The sequence below is a fragment of the Dipodomys spectabilis genome, unplaced genomic scaffold (genome assembly GCF_019054845.1).
Source record: "Dipodomys spectabilis isolate Male_0828 unplaced genomic scaffold, ASM1905484v1 ptg000051l, whole genome shotgun sequence".
In the NCBI taxonomy this organism is placed as follows: domain Eukaryota; kingdom Metazoa; phylum Chordata; class Mammalia; order Rodentia; family Heteromyidae; genus Dipodomys; species Dipodomys spectabilis.
Window position 1 is genome coordinate 14,289,088 of NW_024870728.1, and position 19,591 is coordinate 14,308,678.

General features: G+C 39.1%; 1 protein-coding gene and 1 non-coding gene across 5 annotated transcripts in view; both read right to left on the reverse strand.

Moving 5' to 3' along the window:
• Positions 1–2,326: 2,326 nt before the first annotated feature.
• Xrcc5 (X-ray repair cross complementing 5) overlaps positions 2,327–19,591 on the reverse strand; it is a 93,726-nt gene continuing 76,461 nt past the window's right edge. For all 4 annotated transcript variants that reach the window (XM_042679205.1, XM_042679201.1, XM_042679202.1 and 1 more), the window contains 4 exons: positions 17,087–17,183; positions 15,054–15,121; positions 3,313–3,387; positions 2,327–2,579 (listed from right to left, as the gene is read on the reverse strand). In XM_042679205.1, coding sequence (XP_042535139.1) covers positions 2,565–2,579; positions 3,313–3,387; positions 15,054–15,121; positions 17,087–17,183 — 255 coding nt within the window. In that variant the 3' untranslated portion in view covers positions 2,327–2,564. The remainder of the gene's footprint in view (positions 2,580–3,312; positions 3,388–15,053; positions 15,122–17,086; positions 17,184–19,591) is intronic.
• Positions 13,663–13,769, reverse strand: LOC122107608. Its single transcript, XR_006147391.1, has one exon. It is a non-coding gene; the product is annotated as a U6 spliceosomal RNA (small nuclear RNA).

Genomic DNA, 19,591 nt, shown 5'->3' on the forward strand with positions numbered 1-19,591 from the left:
ATTTCAGTAGGACCAGTAACAGAGAATAGATCAGTGATTTCTAATTCACTTTGAAGCTTATCACATGGAGTTCTACTGGACTACTGAGGAACTAGCCTATGTCTAATGGATGCCAAAACAATGCTTGCTGCTGTCTGAGGCAAAATGCCTGCAGATCATTAAGGATTTTTGTTGATCTGAAAGTCTCATTTCAGGGAAGTGGGACCTTGATATATTCATCCTAAACATGATGCCTCCACTCAAAATAGTACGCTACAATGAGATCCACACAGCTCATATGCTGTGCCTACATGCAGTGGATTTGTAAGTTACACAGGTAATTTGGTCCTTTCCTCTCCTTTCTCTTTTCTTCCTGTGATGTATTACCTAAAACAAAAAGAATCAAAAGCTCTATAGGACTAGCACAATGTAAGCCTTTTCTGGTTTGCTAGGACTGATGTTTCCAAGAGAAATTCCTCAATCTGTCGGAAGACAGGAAGTACTTATGAGGTCATACTGTACTGGTAAGAATGCAAAATTTAGAGAACCAAATTATATTCTCTGTGAGTCTAAGAATACCTCAATTTTGTCCAATTTCCAAACATCTAACATGGCATCCCTTGCTGGGGTTAAGTGGGCTCTTGTAGGTCAAATTTGACTCAAGTATGAAGAATATCAAGGAAATAATCTTAGAAACCCACGGTAAACCAGTCTCTCTCCTTAGGAGAATATTACTATCTTGAAGATCCATTTTAGATTAATACATGGAGGTTTTATCTGTTTATTTTTGAGACACAGGGTTTCATTAGACAGTCCATGTTGACACTGAGCTTGCAATCTTCTTGCTTTTGCCTCCTGAGTGCTGGGATTACAGGTGTGCATCACCATAGGAGGCTATACAGACTTTGTATTCTCAACAGAGCACTACATTTTTTGGGAGGGGGACAAGGGAGACAGCAGTGATCCACAGATGAATGAGACACTTAAGCCTTTAAAATAGCATTTGCAGATGGGTGCAGATGGCTCACACCTATAATCCTAACTACTCAGGAGGCTGAGTTCTGAGGATCACAGTTTGAAGCCAGCCCAGGCAAGAAAGTCGGTGAGAGTCTCTCTAATCTCCAATACACTACTCAGAAAAAGCTGGAAGTGGCACTGTGGCTCAAGTGGTAGAGCACTAGCCTTGAGCACAAAGAGGCTCAGGGATAGTGCCCAGGCCCTGAGTTCAAATCCTGGGACCAGTAAAAAAAAAAAAAAAAAGGCATTTGCTAAATAAAGTCCATCTGTGACCATTTATGAGATGCTGACGATATGATCAGCTGAGCATCAGGAAGTCTGTGACATCAAGGAAGGAGGAATAAGAATTTGGGGGAGAAATGAGAACAGAAAAGAGAAAGTCGGAAAAAGACACACACAGAAAGAGACACACAGAGACCTAGGGGAAAATGGCTTGGCTATTTTCTGATTTTGGGGAAAGAAAATACCCAAAGGAATATAAAATTTGACTTAGGTAGAGATAGGAAGGTTGTAAAATTATAGAAGTGTTTTAATACAACTAGACTTCCTTTTTTTTTTTTGTCAGTGGTAGGGCTTGAACTCTGGGCTTGAGCGACGCCCCTGGGCTCTTCAGGTCAAGGCTAGAGCTCTACTGCTTGAGCCATAGCACCACTTCTGGTTTTTTTAGTTGTTTATTGGAGATAAGAGTCTCACTGACTTTCCTGCCCTGGCTGGCTTTGAACCATGATCCTCAGATCTCAGCCTCCTGTGTAGCTAGGATTACAGGCATGAGCCACCAGTGCCCGGCTCAGACTTTCTTTTGATAAGGTCTGTAAGTGGAAAAGTGGGATAATACACTCCTAATCACTGGTAGTAAATTCCTCAGTTTTTCTTTTTGTTTTTCAGGCTCACTGATATGGGCCTTTTCTTCATTAGAACACACTAGTCTTTGCTTACAATGCTTATACAAGGAAATGGAGCTCCCCTTCCCACCCCACTGAAGGAAAACTACAGTACACAAAAAACCAAAGTCATGAGGTGATTTAAAAGGCCTAACTAAAAGAGAAACAGGTTGGGTTGGCCTTTCCTCATGATATTCCTACCTTGGGTATTGGTCATAAGAAACAAATGCTACCTCAGTCAGCACGAGTTGTAGTTGCAGCTGGAACATCAGACAAGTGGCTCCTAGAAGGTGGAGAATCACCAGTGGCCATGCCCTGGTGCCACATGAGATACCAGGGACCTCGCAAATATACTAGTCTTTACCAGTATACCACTCCAGACGGAAGCTATTTCAGAAACTTCAAAATATGTGTGTCACATACTGAGAAAAATAACACCACAAAAGAAATAATGTGCCAGTCAGAAAATAATGACTAACTTTATAAACATGTATGGGGTCTAAATTATCCCTTATAATATATGTGTATGTGTTCACTCCACAGAGCCAGACTCTGATTCAGTTCAGAGTAACCTGCTAACATGATCTTCAGAGCTTCTGGTCCCTTTGAGTGGCCTCTTCCAGGTTGTTCTAGTAGAGCTCCCAGGACCAAAGAGATGGCAGCCCTGGGTTTCCACAAGCCCATGGCCTATATCATGTCCAGCTGCAAACAAGAACAGCGTATTTAGAAAGGAACCAGGCCAAATTCAGAACAGTGCTGCTTGTGTGAGAGGGCTTAATGAAAATTACGTTGGTGTCCACTATTTAGATGTTAAATACTTGCTCACTTCAGTGCTAAGGACTTCTTTGCAAAATGCTGATTGCACAGTATGTAGTTTCTACTGGATAGTCACCATGGGGGGCTAAAAGGTATCAAGTTGCCAAACATGAGAGATGGGCTCAAAAGTCGCCATTTACACAGCTTGCCAGGCACCCACCAGGCAGGATGAGGTCCAGACACCTTCTAGTGCCTATCAGTCTGCTTTGTTTATATTAAGTTAATTGAGAACATTTAAGAAGTAGGCTTTTTAAAGGCTGTTTGTATTTGTCAACCCACACAAATTGTATGTTGTATTGCTTATTCCTAGCTAAGAACAATTTCAGTAAATTATAACATTTTGTTACTTAGGAAATAGCCTCCCCAGCTCTTTTTAGCTTTTCAAAGGAGAGGATTATCTGAATGAACAATATAATTGAAACCACAGACCACAGGAATTTCCATGATGAAATTGCCTATCTGATTAAAGTGTAAAGGTAATAAATAATAGCGTAGGTTGTTTCTAGTGTGCTAGAAATAATTACATAATAAAAAGCCTATGATAAGCAGCTTTTGGACTATATTCACAGATCAGGTAATTGTGATCTTTAAGTATCAGGTCCATATTAAAAGTACTTACTAAATCATCCACATCACCACCTTCTTCAAATGCAGCTGCCACATCTTCATTTGGCTTTTCTTTGGGGGCCAGAAACTGTGAACAGAAAGTTGGAGATGGTCCTCAATTGATTCTTTGATGGAGGAACCAGTCCACTAACATTGCCACAGACAAACCTAGGAAGACTCGAGTCAAGTCTCACTACAAATGGCCCCAAAGAAACATCATTTTGGCACATTTTCCTTTGCTCTGTACAAGAAGGCCAATTTTGAGGTTCAACATCACACTAACTAGTCACCAGAGAATGTTCTTATGAAGAGAGAGGAAATGTCAGCTTGTCTAGATTGTGTCTTCAAAGGGCACAACATCAGAGCAAAGCACACCTGGTATTTCATCATTCAGGAAATAATCATGATCCTCAAACCAGTGTATCTTTGTCGCTTTTGAAAGGAGCATAAGAATAAAGTAGGATTAAAATCATCTACTCCTGAACCCCACTGAGCACAAAAAGGGGTAAAAACTTCTTGTGAGCAATGCGAAACACAAAAATGCATCTGCTTGGGAGTTGTCTATCCATTTCACAGAAAGCCTTCCATTTATGTTAGAAATTGCTTGAAAACAGGCAGATGAGAACTTTTCTCCAGTGCTCTAAACCTAAAGCTTCTAAAATACAGAGAAAAGAAAAATGCCCTGAAGCCAAGTCTGTGAGGGCCTACAAATGACATGTGGGCTTTTAAAAAGCAGTGGATGCCCCTCTAAGTCATCTGAACACTCTTTCTACCCTACTCTTCTACCCCGTTCTTTCTACTCTACCCTAACATTATGGTGGGAGTTTTTCTGTCCTGTCCCTAAAGATACAATGGTGGGAATCTTTTCAAACTTCAAAGCATGTGGCAACTATATCTAAGAGCTAGGTTCTACCGATGCCTATCTATCCTAAGAGGAAAAAGGGATCTTCTAGTAGTATCTGTACTTCAGGTGGTAGACAAGTCTGTAGGAGTGACTGCCCTAACATGGGTGGAAAAAGATAGGGCAGGCCTCTCTGTATTAGCATCCTCAGGTAGCAGTGGAATGCTATGTGGCAAGTGAGCCTTCTAGTTCACCTCTGCTCTCTTGCCTCAACCCAAAACAGGAAAGCATGAAAATCAGTCAAGAACTGCTTTCCCTATACATAGTACATCGCTAACAAATCATAACCCATTAAATATTAGGCTGCATGCAACAAGTGGCGGGAAGCAAGCTGTTCCTATCCTGTCATTTCTCATGCACACAAAAACACATACAAGTCACAGCAACGGCCGTTTCTGCAAACTGGGCACTGGTTCCATCAGTACTGTGGCCTTATCTTTTAAGGATACTTATAGATCTTTCCATCATGCTTTGCTGACACTAAAATGGACCATGCGCAGTATTGGGAATCAATGCTACAATAGACAGAAAATCCTAGCAGCAGGGGGGCAGTCTATAACAAGACCCTAAAGTAGCTTCTGTATCGTTAATTCCATGTGTTGATTCTGGGTGATAATCAATAAAGCTATGTGAGAATCAAATACAAATACATGAGCAAAAAATTCATGCATCTATTTGCACATGGTTTGTGGCTAAGAGTTGGATAAACAGTGTTTACTCTAGATATCTATTTGTTATGATTAAGCGTTGCAGTATTTTCTGTATATCAGAAATAGACAGCTACAGGGTAAGACTTAACCAGTCATGTTGAAAATGAAGGCAAAAGTGTGTCTTGCCATCAACTTCTGTGAGGCAACAAATGGCCAGTAACTCTCAAGCAAATGATAAACTCCACATGTTCAAGGATGCAACAGTCTACTACATTTGTTACCTCAGTAAGCAGAAACATGATAATAGCTTATTGATAAAGCTAGAAAACTAGTGGTTTTTGGCACCCATTCTCTAAAAGCTCCAATTCTCATACCCCTCCACCTGCAATGCGCTTTCATAGTGCAATTCATATAAGATAGGACCATCTGCGCAGTAGGACCATGGTATGTACAATTAAACACAGACAGCACATCTTTGAGACGAGGCCAAATTCCTAGGAAGAGAGGAACAGTAGCAAAAGAAACCTTCTTTTCCATCAAGGATTAAGCATTTGCAGCTGATTTCCTGACAGATCTGCTTCAAGTTTCTGCATAAGCATATTATGGCTAAAAGCTAGGCTGCCATCCATTATCCTTCCCAAAGCCCCAGGCAAAGCTGATTTCTTCACATGTTGCTCCTTCTCATCAGAGTTTCTAACTGCAAGTCATTTCCACACTGTGCACTGACAGGAAAGCTAGAGGCCAAGTGGAAAATTCAAGAATTGGCCTGCTTTCTCAATAAAAGAAAAATTCTCTGAGTGCAGCAAAAAGGGGTAGGCATCAATTTTCATCATGTCTTTTTTTTTTTTTTTTTTGGTTGATTGTAGTGCCTGAGCACTGTCCCTCAGCTCTTCAGCTCAAGGCTAGCACTCTACCACTTGAGCCACAGCACCACTTCTGGCTTTTTCTGCTTATGTGGTGCTGAGGAATCGAACCCAGGGCCTCATGCATGCAAGGCAAGCACTCTACCACTGAGCCACCTTCCCAGCCCATCAACTCTCTTCTTTTGTCCTGTTCTTCCTTCTGTAATATGCTGAAAAAGTAGAGAGTAAATAGAACAGACACTTGTGTAATACATGTCCCCTTCTTCAAACCACCAGCATTTACTTGAGGTTACCACAAAGAGCCTCTTTACCTGGTGATTTCTGTGAAATGAACAAACTACTACTTTTTAAATACAAGGAAATACAATCCTGGCCATATGCTGAGAAATGGAATCAGTAACCTCTATATTGGAACTGTCACCCATACCTCCATACCTCTCCATTAAAGCTAAAAGCTAACACATGACTTTTTGCTTAGACCCTTACATGCTCAACTTACAAGCACCTGGCTTCCAAAGAGCTGATTTCAGCAATGTCAGGTGATTCCAAATATACAAATAGCATCAGGCTGGGCACCAGTGGCTCACAACTGCAATCCTAGCTATATATACAGGAGGCTAAGATCTGAAATTGCAGTTCAAAGCCAGCCTGGGCATAAAAATCTGTGAGCCATAACTAGAGCCAAAGCACATGAGAACACACACACATACACACACACACATTTAACTACACTCTAGGCAAGTATGGAAAAACCACAAAGAAATCCCTGTACAACTAAATATGCTAAGGAAAGCATTAGGTTGGTGGCACTGTTCAGTAATAGAGCACCTGAATAAACACTAGGTTGAACCCTTAACACTGCAAAAAGGAAGTGGTGCTGTGGCTCAAGTGGTAGAGTGCTAGCCTTGAGCTGAAGACCTGAGGGACAGTGCCCATGCCTAGAGTTCAAGCCCTGTGACCAACAAAAAACCAAAACCAAAACCAAAACACTGCAAACAAAATGAAATTCAATACAAATAAAAGAGTGCCTAAAAAGACATAAATTGGGCTTCATTAATGATATCTATGCATTCATTAATGTTATCTATTTCATTCAATAAAGGCAAGAGAGAAATCACATAGCACAACAAATCACATAGCATGCTGCAAACAGTACATTCATAACCTTAGGCCTTGGTTTCTCAGGAACCCTAGGAAGCCATCTGACAATTTTATAATTTTTCTCAAAAATGAAATGGAAATACTATATCTCATGGAAAGATATCTCCTATCTCATGGGGTTTCATGACTATGAGATGAAATAAAGCATGCAAAATGATTTGATAGTATAATTCTATGTTCTAATTATTAAGGGTATACCAATACATTCATCAAGTGATTCATATAAGAATATCTACTGTGTATTTATTCATAACTGCCAAAGTTTAAAAATAATCAAATTCCCATCATCAGGAGAATGTATGAATGAACTGTGGTATGGCCTTAAAGGAATACTATATAGCTATACATAAGAATGAATGGCTGAATGTGGTAGACCACTAAGTTTTAAGCATGGGAGAATTGTGATTTAAGGCAAGCCTGGGCAAAAAATTAGTAAGACCCTATCTTAATCAACAGTCCAGGTGTGGCGGTTCATGCCTGTCATTCTAGCTATGCCAGATGCACAGGTAGAAAGAGCATAGTTGGAAACTGGTCCCAGGCTGCCAAAAAATAAAATTACTAAAGCAAAAAGGGGCTATGGGTCATGAATCAAGTAGTGCAGTTGCCTAACAATTTTGACCCTGAGTTCAAAACCAAGTACCAATGGGGGAGTAGGGGGGTAGGGGGAGAACAATAATGTGGATGAATCACAGAAAGCATTATTAAAAGGTCAAGAATAAGCAAAACTACTCTCATGTGACAGAAATCACTTGGCATACAAGAAGGTTCTGACTGGAAGGTATCAGGGAGCTTTTAAGTAGTGGCACTCAGTTGTATGAAAGCATAAGAATTCATCAAATTGTATCATGTGATGAGTGTATTTACTACACATAGAATCCACTTATTTTTTTTAACAGGCTCAAGTTTATACTCCTAGCTACCAGGAGGATGAGATCTGAGGATTGAGGTTCAAAGCCAGCCTAAACAGATAAATCTGAAAGACTCTAATTAATCCACAAAAAGTGAGAAGTGAACCTGTGGCTCAAGGAGTAGACACTAGTCTTAGGTAAAAAAGTTGAGAGAGAAAAAAAAAGCTATGAAGTTTTTTAGCATCATGCTCTGTAAATGCAAATTAAGTCAACTGATGGATAATCTTACTCAAATAAAGTGATCCATGTTCGTTTGCTTTCTTTTGGTGACTTGTTTCTATTTCTCAGAGATGAATGTTAAGGTCTTTTAATGATTGTGTTGTTTCTTTTTCTCCTCAATTGGGCCTGATTTTGCTTTACATAAAGTTCTTATATTGAAAAAAATAATTAAAAACTATGAATCTTAAAAAACAAAAGTTAAGAGTCAGCACTCAGGTCCTGAGTTCAAACCTGATACAAGCATAGAAAAATGTTTTTGTTTTTAAATTAAGTGTATCAAACTCTGAATCAGTATTAGGTGCATTAGGATGTCATTGGTTTTATTATAGTGACATATGGAAAAACTGTACACCAGAGATTTAAAACAGAAAAGAGCTAAGTAAAATATTATATAGTCTAAAGAGTCCAACAGATAGAGAAATCTTTTTTTCTTCTTTTTATGCCAGTTGTGGGGCTTGAACTCTGGGCCTGGGTGCTGTCCCTGATCTCTTCAGCACTCTACCACTTGAGCCACAGTGCCCCTTCCAGTTTTCTGGTGGTTAATTGGAGATAAGAGTCTCACAGACTTTCCTGCTTTCCTGCCGGGGCTAGCTTTGAACTGTGATCCTCAGATCTCAGCCTCCTGAGTAGCTAGGATTGCAGGTATGCCAGCTCTTTTCTCCTTTATTTCTTTTAAGACAAGGCTTGCTATGTATTCCAGGCCAACCTTGAACTCATGATCCTCTTGACTCAGTTTCCCAAGAGCTGGGATTAAAGTTGTGTATCTCCACATCCAGGGACAAATGATTCTTTAACTTTGTCTTAGAATTCTTCATAAAGCTTTACATACTCACATACAGTTATACACTCACTGAGAGTATTCTTAAAAGAGGGCACGTGAATATTTCTTCTTCAGGTAGGAATAGCTGAAGGAGACAAGGAATAGTGGCACCTCTGTGTGGTGGAAAAGTGGTGGGAGTAGTTGGCTCTCACTTCTGCTAGTGACAAACTTGCTGTGAGACACTGAGCGAACCTACTTTATCTCTTAGACCATATTGATGAAATAACCTGGCCATTAAGTTTTGAACATTTATGGTCTGAAGGTGGAAAATCAATGAAAGTCAACAATAAAGGAAGATCAGGCAGTTAACAAGGAAAACAAAAGCTCAAAACCTTTACAACCAATCTAAAGCTTGTCTCCAATGATTATATATTAAACAATGATTATATATTAAACACAGCACAGCTGCTTGGACTCCTATGAACAGCCATTGTGATAAATCCTCTCCTAGAACTGGATTCCGAGACAGCTGATGTGCTGTGAGTCACACCATGTTTATTTTCCTACCTACCACAGAACTAGGAAGTGAGAATGAAGATGGATGAAGGCACACAGGGCCAAATAAAGACGTATCCAACATTAAATGCCAATTGTAAGTCTAACTACTACAAACAGAAAAAGTGAAGAAAAAAAGATGACAGGTTACAATTATAATAAAAGTTATCAGGGAAGGGTAATATATATGTGTAAATTTCAAAGTACAATGAGAGGTATCAAGAAATTTAACCAAAAAAGTGTCCACTAGCCAGGTGCTGGTGGCTCCCCCCTGTAATCCTAGCTACTCAGGAGGCTGAGATCTGAGGATCATGGTTCAAAGCCAGCCCAGGCAGGAAAGTCTGTGAGACTCTTATCTTTAATTAACCACCAGAAAGCCAGAAGTGGTGCTGTGGCTCAAGTGGTAGAGCTCTAGCCTTGCTGAAGTGTTGAGGGACAGTACCCAGGCCCAGAGTTCAAGCCTCATAACCAACCCTCCCCCCAAAAAACAAGTACCAGTATTTGGAAAATGAACTATGCAACTTGTGGGCAGGGAAGAGAGGAAGAAACTGGGGAAAAGTGAAGAGAATGGTGACACTGTCCAAAAAAGAAATGTACTTATTACTTGAAGTATAGAGTAATCCCTTTATACAACACCTTAATACATAAAATTATATATATTTTTGAAAAGTGTCCATTGAAATGTGCTCATTACCTGAGTTATCTATACATCATGTTTATTATAATAAAAAATGTTTAAGTGTCCATTTAATTTACAAATGAATTTTCCACATCTACCACAGGGCTGACTTACCTGTATTTCTCAAAGAACCATAAAATCCACACAAATATATAAGAAGGAAATGGTTTTCCTTACTGTCATGAAGGTAAAGTAATAATTTCATTGAATATAAAATGATCATCTTGGGATAATTATTTCCTCATAAATGTATGGAAGTGGTGCTATGGCTCAAAGTGGTAGAGGGCTAGCCTTCAGCAAAAAGAGCTCAAGGAAAATGCCTAGGCTCTGAGTTCAAGTCCCACAACCAACAATAACAACAAAAAAGTCAACATTTAATAGCAAGAATTCAAGTTTTCTTACTTTAAATAACTCATGCTAAACACATAAAGAGAATTTAGATGGACTATGAGGATTGCTCTATCTTTCTGATTATAAACAACTTTTCTTTGCTGGGGGCCAGTCTTAGGGCTTGAACTCAGGTCATGTACATTATCCTTGAAACTGTTTTTTTTTTTTTTGCTAAAAACTATCACTCTACCACTTGAACCACAGCTCTACTTCTGGCTTTTTTTTTGGGGGGGGGGTAGCTAATTGAAAATAAGAGTCTCACAGACTTTCTGCTGGAACAGGCTTTGAACCATGATCCTCAGATCTCAGTCTCTTGAGTAGCCAGGATTATAGAAGTGAGCCATAAGCACTGGGCATATAGAAGTTTTCTTAAAAGATTATATGGGATCTAACCAAACCTAACATCTGAAAGCAATGTAAATGAATATTTCCATGTCTGGTCAAAAGTAGCTGTACTTCCTTAACCAGCTAAGTGAAATAACTGAACTATGTCTCCCTTATGAAAATCAGAGAAAGCTAGGAGTATTGTTGCTTAAGCCTGCAATCTCAGTCATTAAGGAGGCAAAGATAAGGTGGATCGCAGCTCAAGGACAGCCCAGGCTGTCCATTCAACAACAACAACAAAAAGCTGAGTATGCTCACATGTGCCTGTTATCCCAGGTATTGGGAGGATATTGGTAGAAGAATTGCAGTGTAAGGTCAGTCTTAGGCAAAAACATGAGACCCTATCTCAAACAAAAAAAGGGCTGGGGATGTGGCTGAAGTGGTAGAGTACCAGCCTATTAATGGCAAGGCCCTGAGTTTAAGCCCTAGTACCACCAACAAATCAACAACAGAAATAAAACCTTGAGCCAGAATCTTAATTTATAGGTCTCCTCATCATCTGTATGTACATTCTCCCTTTTACACTTCTCTCCAAACACCAGCAGATGCTGTTTTAAAACATTTTTTAATACAAAAAAATCAAGTTTTATTCTAAAAGCAAAAAAACAAAAACAAAGGTTTCACTTAATATTAAAGCAGACCTGACAGAGTGCATATTGAAGGTGAAACAGAATTCAGCTCCTACTTTATAGTATTTAGGTTACTCCAAGCTCCACCTGGCAGTGAGCAGACCAACTGATCATAGAGATGAAGCAGCAGGGACTATTGCATTCCAGAGACTGTTAGTCTAAGGTTCCACTTGTACAATCTGATCTATTCAGGAATGAGAATCTAGAACAGTACACAGGGACCACATGTTAATCCTCTTGCTGCCTCTGAGTGTGCACTGTGCAACCCACTAAATCCTTCTGGAGTTTGGCTTCCCAGTGATAACAGGGATTATATTCTGTCCTTATCATTTCTTAGCAAGCCACTGAAAAAAAATCACCGAGCTGGTGCCAGGCTCTATGGTTCTAGAGTTAGACACATTCAACTTGGTAACTGCTACTAACGGCAACTGGAAATTCCTACCAATATTCAGATATAACATATATGATGTATGTGAATACCATGTAATGTGAATGTTCTTTAAAAATGAAAACTATTTGATACAAATACTAAATTGGGAGAAGCACTAAGTAAATGTAGAAAAACAATCTGCAGAGTTAAAAAGCAATACACTTTTTTCAGAGGTTATGAGATAATATATATCAAAGGGCCACACAGAGATGGGGTGCCATATGTTTCCACTGTACTTCCTAACTTCTTAGTGACTATGACACTGGAGTTTTGCTAGAAGCAAACTGACCATGCCCCAACTGGGAGGAGCCGGCGTCAGATCCAGGCGGCTAGAGGAGAGAGGAGACTTCATTTGTTTCTCACTGATTACTCAAGATGGTTAACATTCCCAGAGCTGGGTTACACTAAAACTCAAGTCAGCTCTGCTAATATTAAATCATCTAAGTACATCATTTCATTCCTACCAATTAGCTGAAATTTCCCTCTATAGCTTAATGGTTCAAACATTAAAATTTCCAGGGCTGGAAGGTGGCTCAGTGGTAGAGCGCTTGCCTTGCATGCATGAGGCCCTGGGTTCGATTCCTCAGCACCACATAAGCAAAAAGAAAAAAAGCTGGAAGTGGCACTGTGGCTCAAGTGGTAGAGCGCTAGCCTTGAGCTGAAGAGCTGATGGACAGCGCCCAGGCCCAGAGTTCAGGCCCCATGACCGGACCCAAAAGAAAAAAAAAAAAAAAATTAAAATTTCCAATGCTTAGGTTCTATAGGTGCACTTCAATTCAAAATATTCACATTTGCGATATAGAACATGCATGGTACCATTTTTAAGTGCATTATCTTTGTTTAGATTTTTTTCTTCTATAACATTCTGGGTTCACTGAACTATGACTCTTTTTGGTTAAAATGAATTGTGTGGAGGAAACATTACCTTTGGTAGATCAGCACTTTACAAAAATTATAATATATATACAACTCTCACTTGGATGACAGATTTTCATGATGCAATAATGACAAATTAAATATATGTCAACTTATTTTCCTAGAAAATGATAACTGATAAGGTTTAACCTGTGTCAACTTGGCTAGGCTATAGTGCCCAGCTTTTCCACCCAGCCCATTATAAATGTTACTATAAAAGTTTATACATGAAATGAGTATTTATAATAGTTGACTTTAAGATTATCCTTGATAATGTTAATAAGCCCTATTTAATAAAGGCCTTAAGAGAAAGAAAGAAACAAACAAACAAAACCAACAGATTTACAAAAAAAAGAATTCTACCTCAAGAATTCTGTAAAAACATAGAAATCCTGTCAAAACTTCAGGCATATTGGCCTGCTCTACAAATTTTAGACTTGCCAGCCCTGACAACTGTACAAGTCAGTCAAACAGTCAAGTTTTTTCTCCCTCTTTCTCTCTCTCCCTTCCCTCCCTCCCCCCCCTCCACCATGCATCTATGTATTCTATTGGCTCTATTTCTCTGGAAAACTAATATACCCTCTGGTTCAAGAGGGAAATACTATCACAACACTGCATAAAGTAACAAACAGAAATAAAACCAAACAGTGAAGTGACATTCTTTTTTTTTTTTATTTTTTTTATTTACTCCCTTGGGTCAAAGAAAACTGACTGACCACTTAAAGATCAAACTTGTGGCTTTGACCATGCTTCACCTTGCAGGAATAAATGTAATATATATCCCACACCTATATTAAATTTATTCTGTAATATTTTTCTCTCATGTATACATGAAAATGTATTTCCTTGGGCATTATTTTAGTAAAATGCAATATAATTGATATGCTTTATAACATATATTAAGTGTACATATATTTTTAAAAATATGGAACGCTTCACGAATTTGCATGTCATCCTTGCGCAGGGGCCATGCTAATCTTCTCTGTATCGTTCCACTTTTAGTATATGTGTTGCCGAAGCGAACACTGAAGTGACATTCTTAAGCCCATGGTACACAATATAGAGTTGTAGAAGATGGCAGACAGTATGGAACCCTCTAACACAATCACCTTAGTCAATGTTTACAAGATTCCAGGATCTTACTCCCTGAAAGTAAGCCATGTCTGTTCTTTAAAAAAAAAAAAAAAAAAAAGGCCAGGAAGGTGGCTCAGTGGTAGAGGGCTTGCCTTGTATGCATGAGACCCTGGGTTTGATTCCTTAGCTAAAGTGACCTAAAGCAAACACAATGTTATGATCTATAGCTTTCAAGCTATTCAGTTCAATTTCATCACAACCTTGAGATACAATGATACAATGAAGGACTACTAACTAAACAGCACATGTATTTGACTCACAGCTGAATCAGATTCAATACTCATACTCCAAACAGGAAGGCCTGGGCCTAACAACTGTGCCAATCAAAAACCTCATGGGGTCTCTTTGATTGAAAACATCTAGTTTCCATTTTGCTAGAATATTAGCATTTCTCTACTTACTGTGAATTATAATCATTCAAAGGGCTCCAACAGGGCTGGGAAGGTGGCTCAGTAGTAGAGTACTTGCCTTGCATGCATGAGACCCTGGGTTTAATTCATCAGCACCACATGAGCAGAAAAAGCCAGAAATGGTGCTGTGGCTCAAGTGGTAGAGTGCTAACCTTGAGCTGAAGAGCTGAGAGATAGAGCCCAGGCCCAGAGTTAGGCTCCACTACCAACCAAAAAAAAAAAAGGCTCCAACAAATGGGTCCCCCAAGACCCATTTCAGAACAACAGAACCTGTAGGTTGATTCTGTGCTGCTTTTTTGTTGTTGTTATTGTTCAGTTCTGGGAGTCAAATCTAGAGCTTGTACATGCTAGGTAAGCACTCTAATACTGAGCTGTAAGTAATCACCCAGTCCTTGTTTTTACTCAGTATTTACAAGAAGGAAAAAAAAACTCCCAGGTGACTCATGCAATGGCCTTGGTGAAAATTACAGTCCTTTCTGGACTCTAGTTAAACTTGGTGTACCTTGGGCTCAGCAGTTTACAGCCACAGAGACCGGGACTATAAGCTAAGTTCTTGAAACCTAACCATGAGTCAATGGGAAGCCAAGAAGATTATATGAGGAGGTTGCAGGTAGAATAATTCACCTGTTGGTTGGGTTTCCCTAATTTAGTTACTCTATTTTTTTATTTTTTTTAGTTAGTCTGAAAATTTAACTTCTTCAAGGGCTCAAGGAAAAGAGTGCCCACTGCAGTAAGTCAGCCAAAGCAGGGAGACAGCTCTCCTTACCTGTTTGGCTTCTTCAGCTGTGATGGAGCTTCCAGAGGCTTCATCTTTGGAGATCAGTGTAATTCCATCTAGAAAGCAATTCATAGGACAAATTTCAGTCAATTCAACTTCTATTGCCTTTCTATCATACCTCTGTCCATCTTTACCCTGGAGATGTTTGTAAACAATAAATGCTGTTCTAGAGAAAATATAAAACTGTAATAGCAATTAATGTATACTATCCTGTCATCTCACATTACTTTCTCTCCTGTCTTTACTAGTATAATGAGCAAGAAAGCTACATCTTAAGTTCTACCTGCTCCATGAAGTTCTTCCTTGATCAGCTCCAAACAGAAATAGCCTCCTCTTTAGAATTCTCAGGTCACTTTGTTTATGTCTTTGAAATGCCTTTTATTACATCCTGTATCACTATGTGTACCTATGTTATCTCTCCTAATGGACTATACTTGTCTGAAGGGTAGGGGCTATCTTATTCCTCCTTAAATGCCTCTCCATGTACTAAATGTGTGATACTCAATAAATAAATGACTGAAGGACTTTATACCCAGTGTGGGATTCTGCAACATTCTGACTTATGTCTACTGATGGAATAGCCAGAGGACTAGATCAGGTGACCTCATGATTTTCAACTGCCATATGTATTTAACACAGTTCTTTGATTTTTACTCTGTGAGGGTCAATCAAGGATAGATATCTATTCTCTAGTTTTCTCTTCCCCTAAGCTATTTCTCTATCTCAAATGGTTGATGAAGGATACACTTTCAGAAAAACACATGAATTAAGATCTATTTGAACCTAGAAACGGCACAGATTATGTGTATTCTCTCAATGGTAGATAAGCCCTTAGAAAATGCGTATCCTGTAAGTTTCTTTTCAGCAAATAATATGCTATAGCATTCAGTAATCACCAGAATCAACCTATTTCATCTACGGGGTCAGCAACAGAGACATAGAGAGCAAGCCCTATTTACCACCCATCCTAATTGCTTTTGCTCCCGAGTGCAGAGGTTAAAGGGCTGAAAAATTAACTGTCAGGGAAATGGTTGCCTGTGTGATAAAATGCTGCCTGCTAGAAACAAATTCTGGCTTCTGATCAAAAGTAAAAAAGTTTCATTCCATCTCTAAGCATGTTTTCATAATATGTATTTCTAATAAATAAGATCTACACTTGGGTTCTGAAAAAAAAAAACTGGGTTTTATATATACACATATATATATTTTTTTTGGGGGGGGGGTCGGTCGTGGGGCTTGAACTCTGGGCCTGGGCGCTGTCCCTCAGCTCTTCAGCTCAAGGCGAGCGCTTTACCACTTAAGCCACAGCACCACTTCCAGTTTTCTAGTGGTTTATTGAAGATAAGAGTCTTACAGACTTTCCTGCCCGGGCTGGCTTTGAACTGTGATCCTCAGATCTCAGCCTCCTGAGTAGCTAGGATTACAGGTGTGATCATGCCACTGGCACCCAGCCTTGGTTAAATTTTTTTTTTTTTTTTTTTTTTAATGGGAAAGGTCAAGAAAGAAACTAAACATCGAAAGTAACACTGAGCTCCATTTACATTGGCTGCTGTCAAGAAGGGCAATTGAGTGGCTTTGGGGCATGAAGATGCTGAGCCTTGACATGGAAAGCCCAGGAGCACAGTAATGAAAGGTGGCAGGGACACAAAATGAAGGTGAGTCATCTGTTTTGTGTGACCCAGCATGGCCAAAATGGCCAAGAATCTGAGAAAGGGGAAACATTTGCCCACATAGCTGCTGAGCTCAACAAACAGAAAAGAAATTTTAGAATTCTGGGCACAGTGCTGAGAGTATAATGAGATGGGATATCTGATGCTTATTTCTTATTTATTACTGTGTTTGTGCTCATTAAGCAAGATTTTGAGTTCAGTAAATCCTAAGCACTTTCTGAAGTTTAAGTAGAAATCCATCTAGTACCATCAAAGACATTATACTATGTAATTTAAATTTAGAAGTTATGTGTACATTTTTTAAAAATAGCATAAAAATTTGATGGGGAAAAAAAGCAAATAATACCTTACCCTGAACCACAATTTCCCAGAAATGACTTAATTTTTTAACTTCCACTTTTTCTCGAAGGGCTTTCAGGAAAGTGTTGAAGCGCTGCTCTTCTGAAAACTGTGAGAGGGAATAGGGGCAGAGGAGGCAACGAGTCAGAGCAAATACAAAACTGACAAACAACTATTAATTTTGAAGCCATCCTATTTATATTAAAAGAAAAAAAACCCTACACTAAAGGTTTCACTTTGGTAAATAGAAGCTGGCAATTAAAATTTGCTTTGTTCATTTTTTTTTTAATTTTATTTTATTTTATTTGAGAACATACTGTACAGAGGGGTTACAATTACATGGGCAGGATAATGCATACGTTTCTTACCAAGCATTGCAGCCTCCTCCTTTGTCTACCCTTCACCTCCCTTCCCAGCCTCCCCCCTCCCCCCCACCCAATCATACACCCCTCCCCCCCTCCCCCCCCACCGACTGCTTTGTTCATTTTGAACCAGAAACCTTTTATCCATGGAAGACACAGAGATTTTCATAGCCACACAGGATTTTTTGGAAGCCTACAGTTCTGCTTTAGTATTTATTTACAGATAATTTCTAATGAAACTAGAGAGAATGACTTAGTGAGTACTAATGTGCTGATCACTCAGCTTCAGTAACTGTCAATCCAATGAATCTTGACTCAACCATGCCTCCACCTTTTTTAAGAAAACATATTCAAGTGCCATTCTATATCACATAAAATTATCAATTACTTGTGAAGGTTAAAATGTGTTTGTGACTTTAAGTGTCACTATTCCACAATACTGTGAAATATGTGAAATTTATGTAACCACCTAATATCAATTTTTAAAAAAAGAAGAAAAAAAAGAAAGAAATATCCCAGTAATTCAAAAAAAATCAATTACTTAACAAGACCAAAGAATTGGCTGGTGTTTATTTTCTTTTTTGTCATTTTTTAATTAAATATATTTTGTTGTTACTATAAAGATGATGTACAGTGGAGTTACAATTACATAAGTCAGGTAAAGAGTCCATTTCTTTTTGGACAATGTCACCCTTTCCTTTGCTCTCTCCCAGTTTTTCCCTCTTGTCCTCACATGTAAGTGTATAGTTCATTTTCAACAGTGTCCAGTGAGTATCACTGCTGCATTTATTTGCCCTCCATTTCTGTGCCTCTTTTACCCCCTCAGAGACAGATAAAAGAGCAAAGACAAAAAGGAAAGGAAAAAGAAACTCTTTTCCATTTCCTGGAGTTCATTTTGATAAATATTATTTTATATGATCTGAGGCACATAGGCATTGCGCCTTTGTGTTCCTCTCCTAAGAGCATCCTCATTTGGTCTCAATGTGTGTGATGCCTGGAGTCCTATATAATTCATCATGTTCCAGTGTACTTTAGACCTGGCTTCCTTCTGCATATGAGAGAAAACCATACACTGTCTCTCTGAGCTTGGTTTCCCTCACTTAACATGCTTTCTAGGTCCTTTCTTCCTTATTTTTCAAAATTATTTTTCAATTTAAAAAAAAGTCTACATGTCCAGGCACAGTGAATCAAGTCTATAATCCTAATTACTTGAGGCCAGCCAGACAAAAGTTTGCAAAACTCCACCTCAACCAATGGCCGGATATAAGGGAGTGTAACTCTTATCCCAACTACAAGAGAAGCACAATGGCTATATGGCGAAGCACAACAGGAGAATTATGGTACCGGCCAGCTTGGACATAAGGCAAGACTCAAAATAAGAACACAAAAGGAAGAGTGGCTCAGGTGGTAGAATTCCTACCTAGAAAGTGGAAGGCCATGAGTTCAGACCCCACTATCACCCAAAAGGAGGGGTGATTACATTGATTGTTGTATATCTAGTCTCTTAGGCTTTTCCTCCATTTCTCATTTATTGTTTTGCAATGATGGGGACTGAGGTGCATGCTAGGTCTGTGCTCTACTACTGAGCTATGCCCTAGACCTGTTTTTATCGCGCGTGCGTGCGTGCGTGCTTGCGTGCGTGCGTGCGTGCGTGCGCCAGGGCCTGGGCCCTGTCCCTGAGCTTCTTTTGCTCAGGCTGTTTGGTAATTATTTATTAGAGTCCTACAGGCTTTCCTGTTCAGACTGCCTTTGAACTGCGAATCTCAGATCTCAGTTTCCCGAGTAGCTAGGATTAGGGGTGTGAGCCACCAATGCTGGCTAGACTTCTCTTTTTTAGACACTTAATGTCACAGACATTAAGCAGCAATAGCCAGCAGAATGTTATCTGATGCTCCATCAAGCCTGGGGGCAGTGCTTTAAAAAGCAATACATTTTTTACTGTCATTTTCTTTCCTTTCTAGCTAAATCTTTCTCTATCCAAATGAGTCATCCTTAGTCTAGTCTAGTCTAATCTTGTCTTTCATCTGTAGACTATTTGGGTCATTTACTTCTAAATCTTTTGTTCTAATTTTAATAAATTTCTCATTTTCTTGTAATTCTCTGTAAGCCCTTAAATTATTCAAACATTAGTTAATTCATTTATTTAGCAAATAAC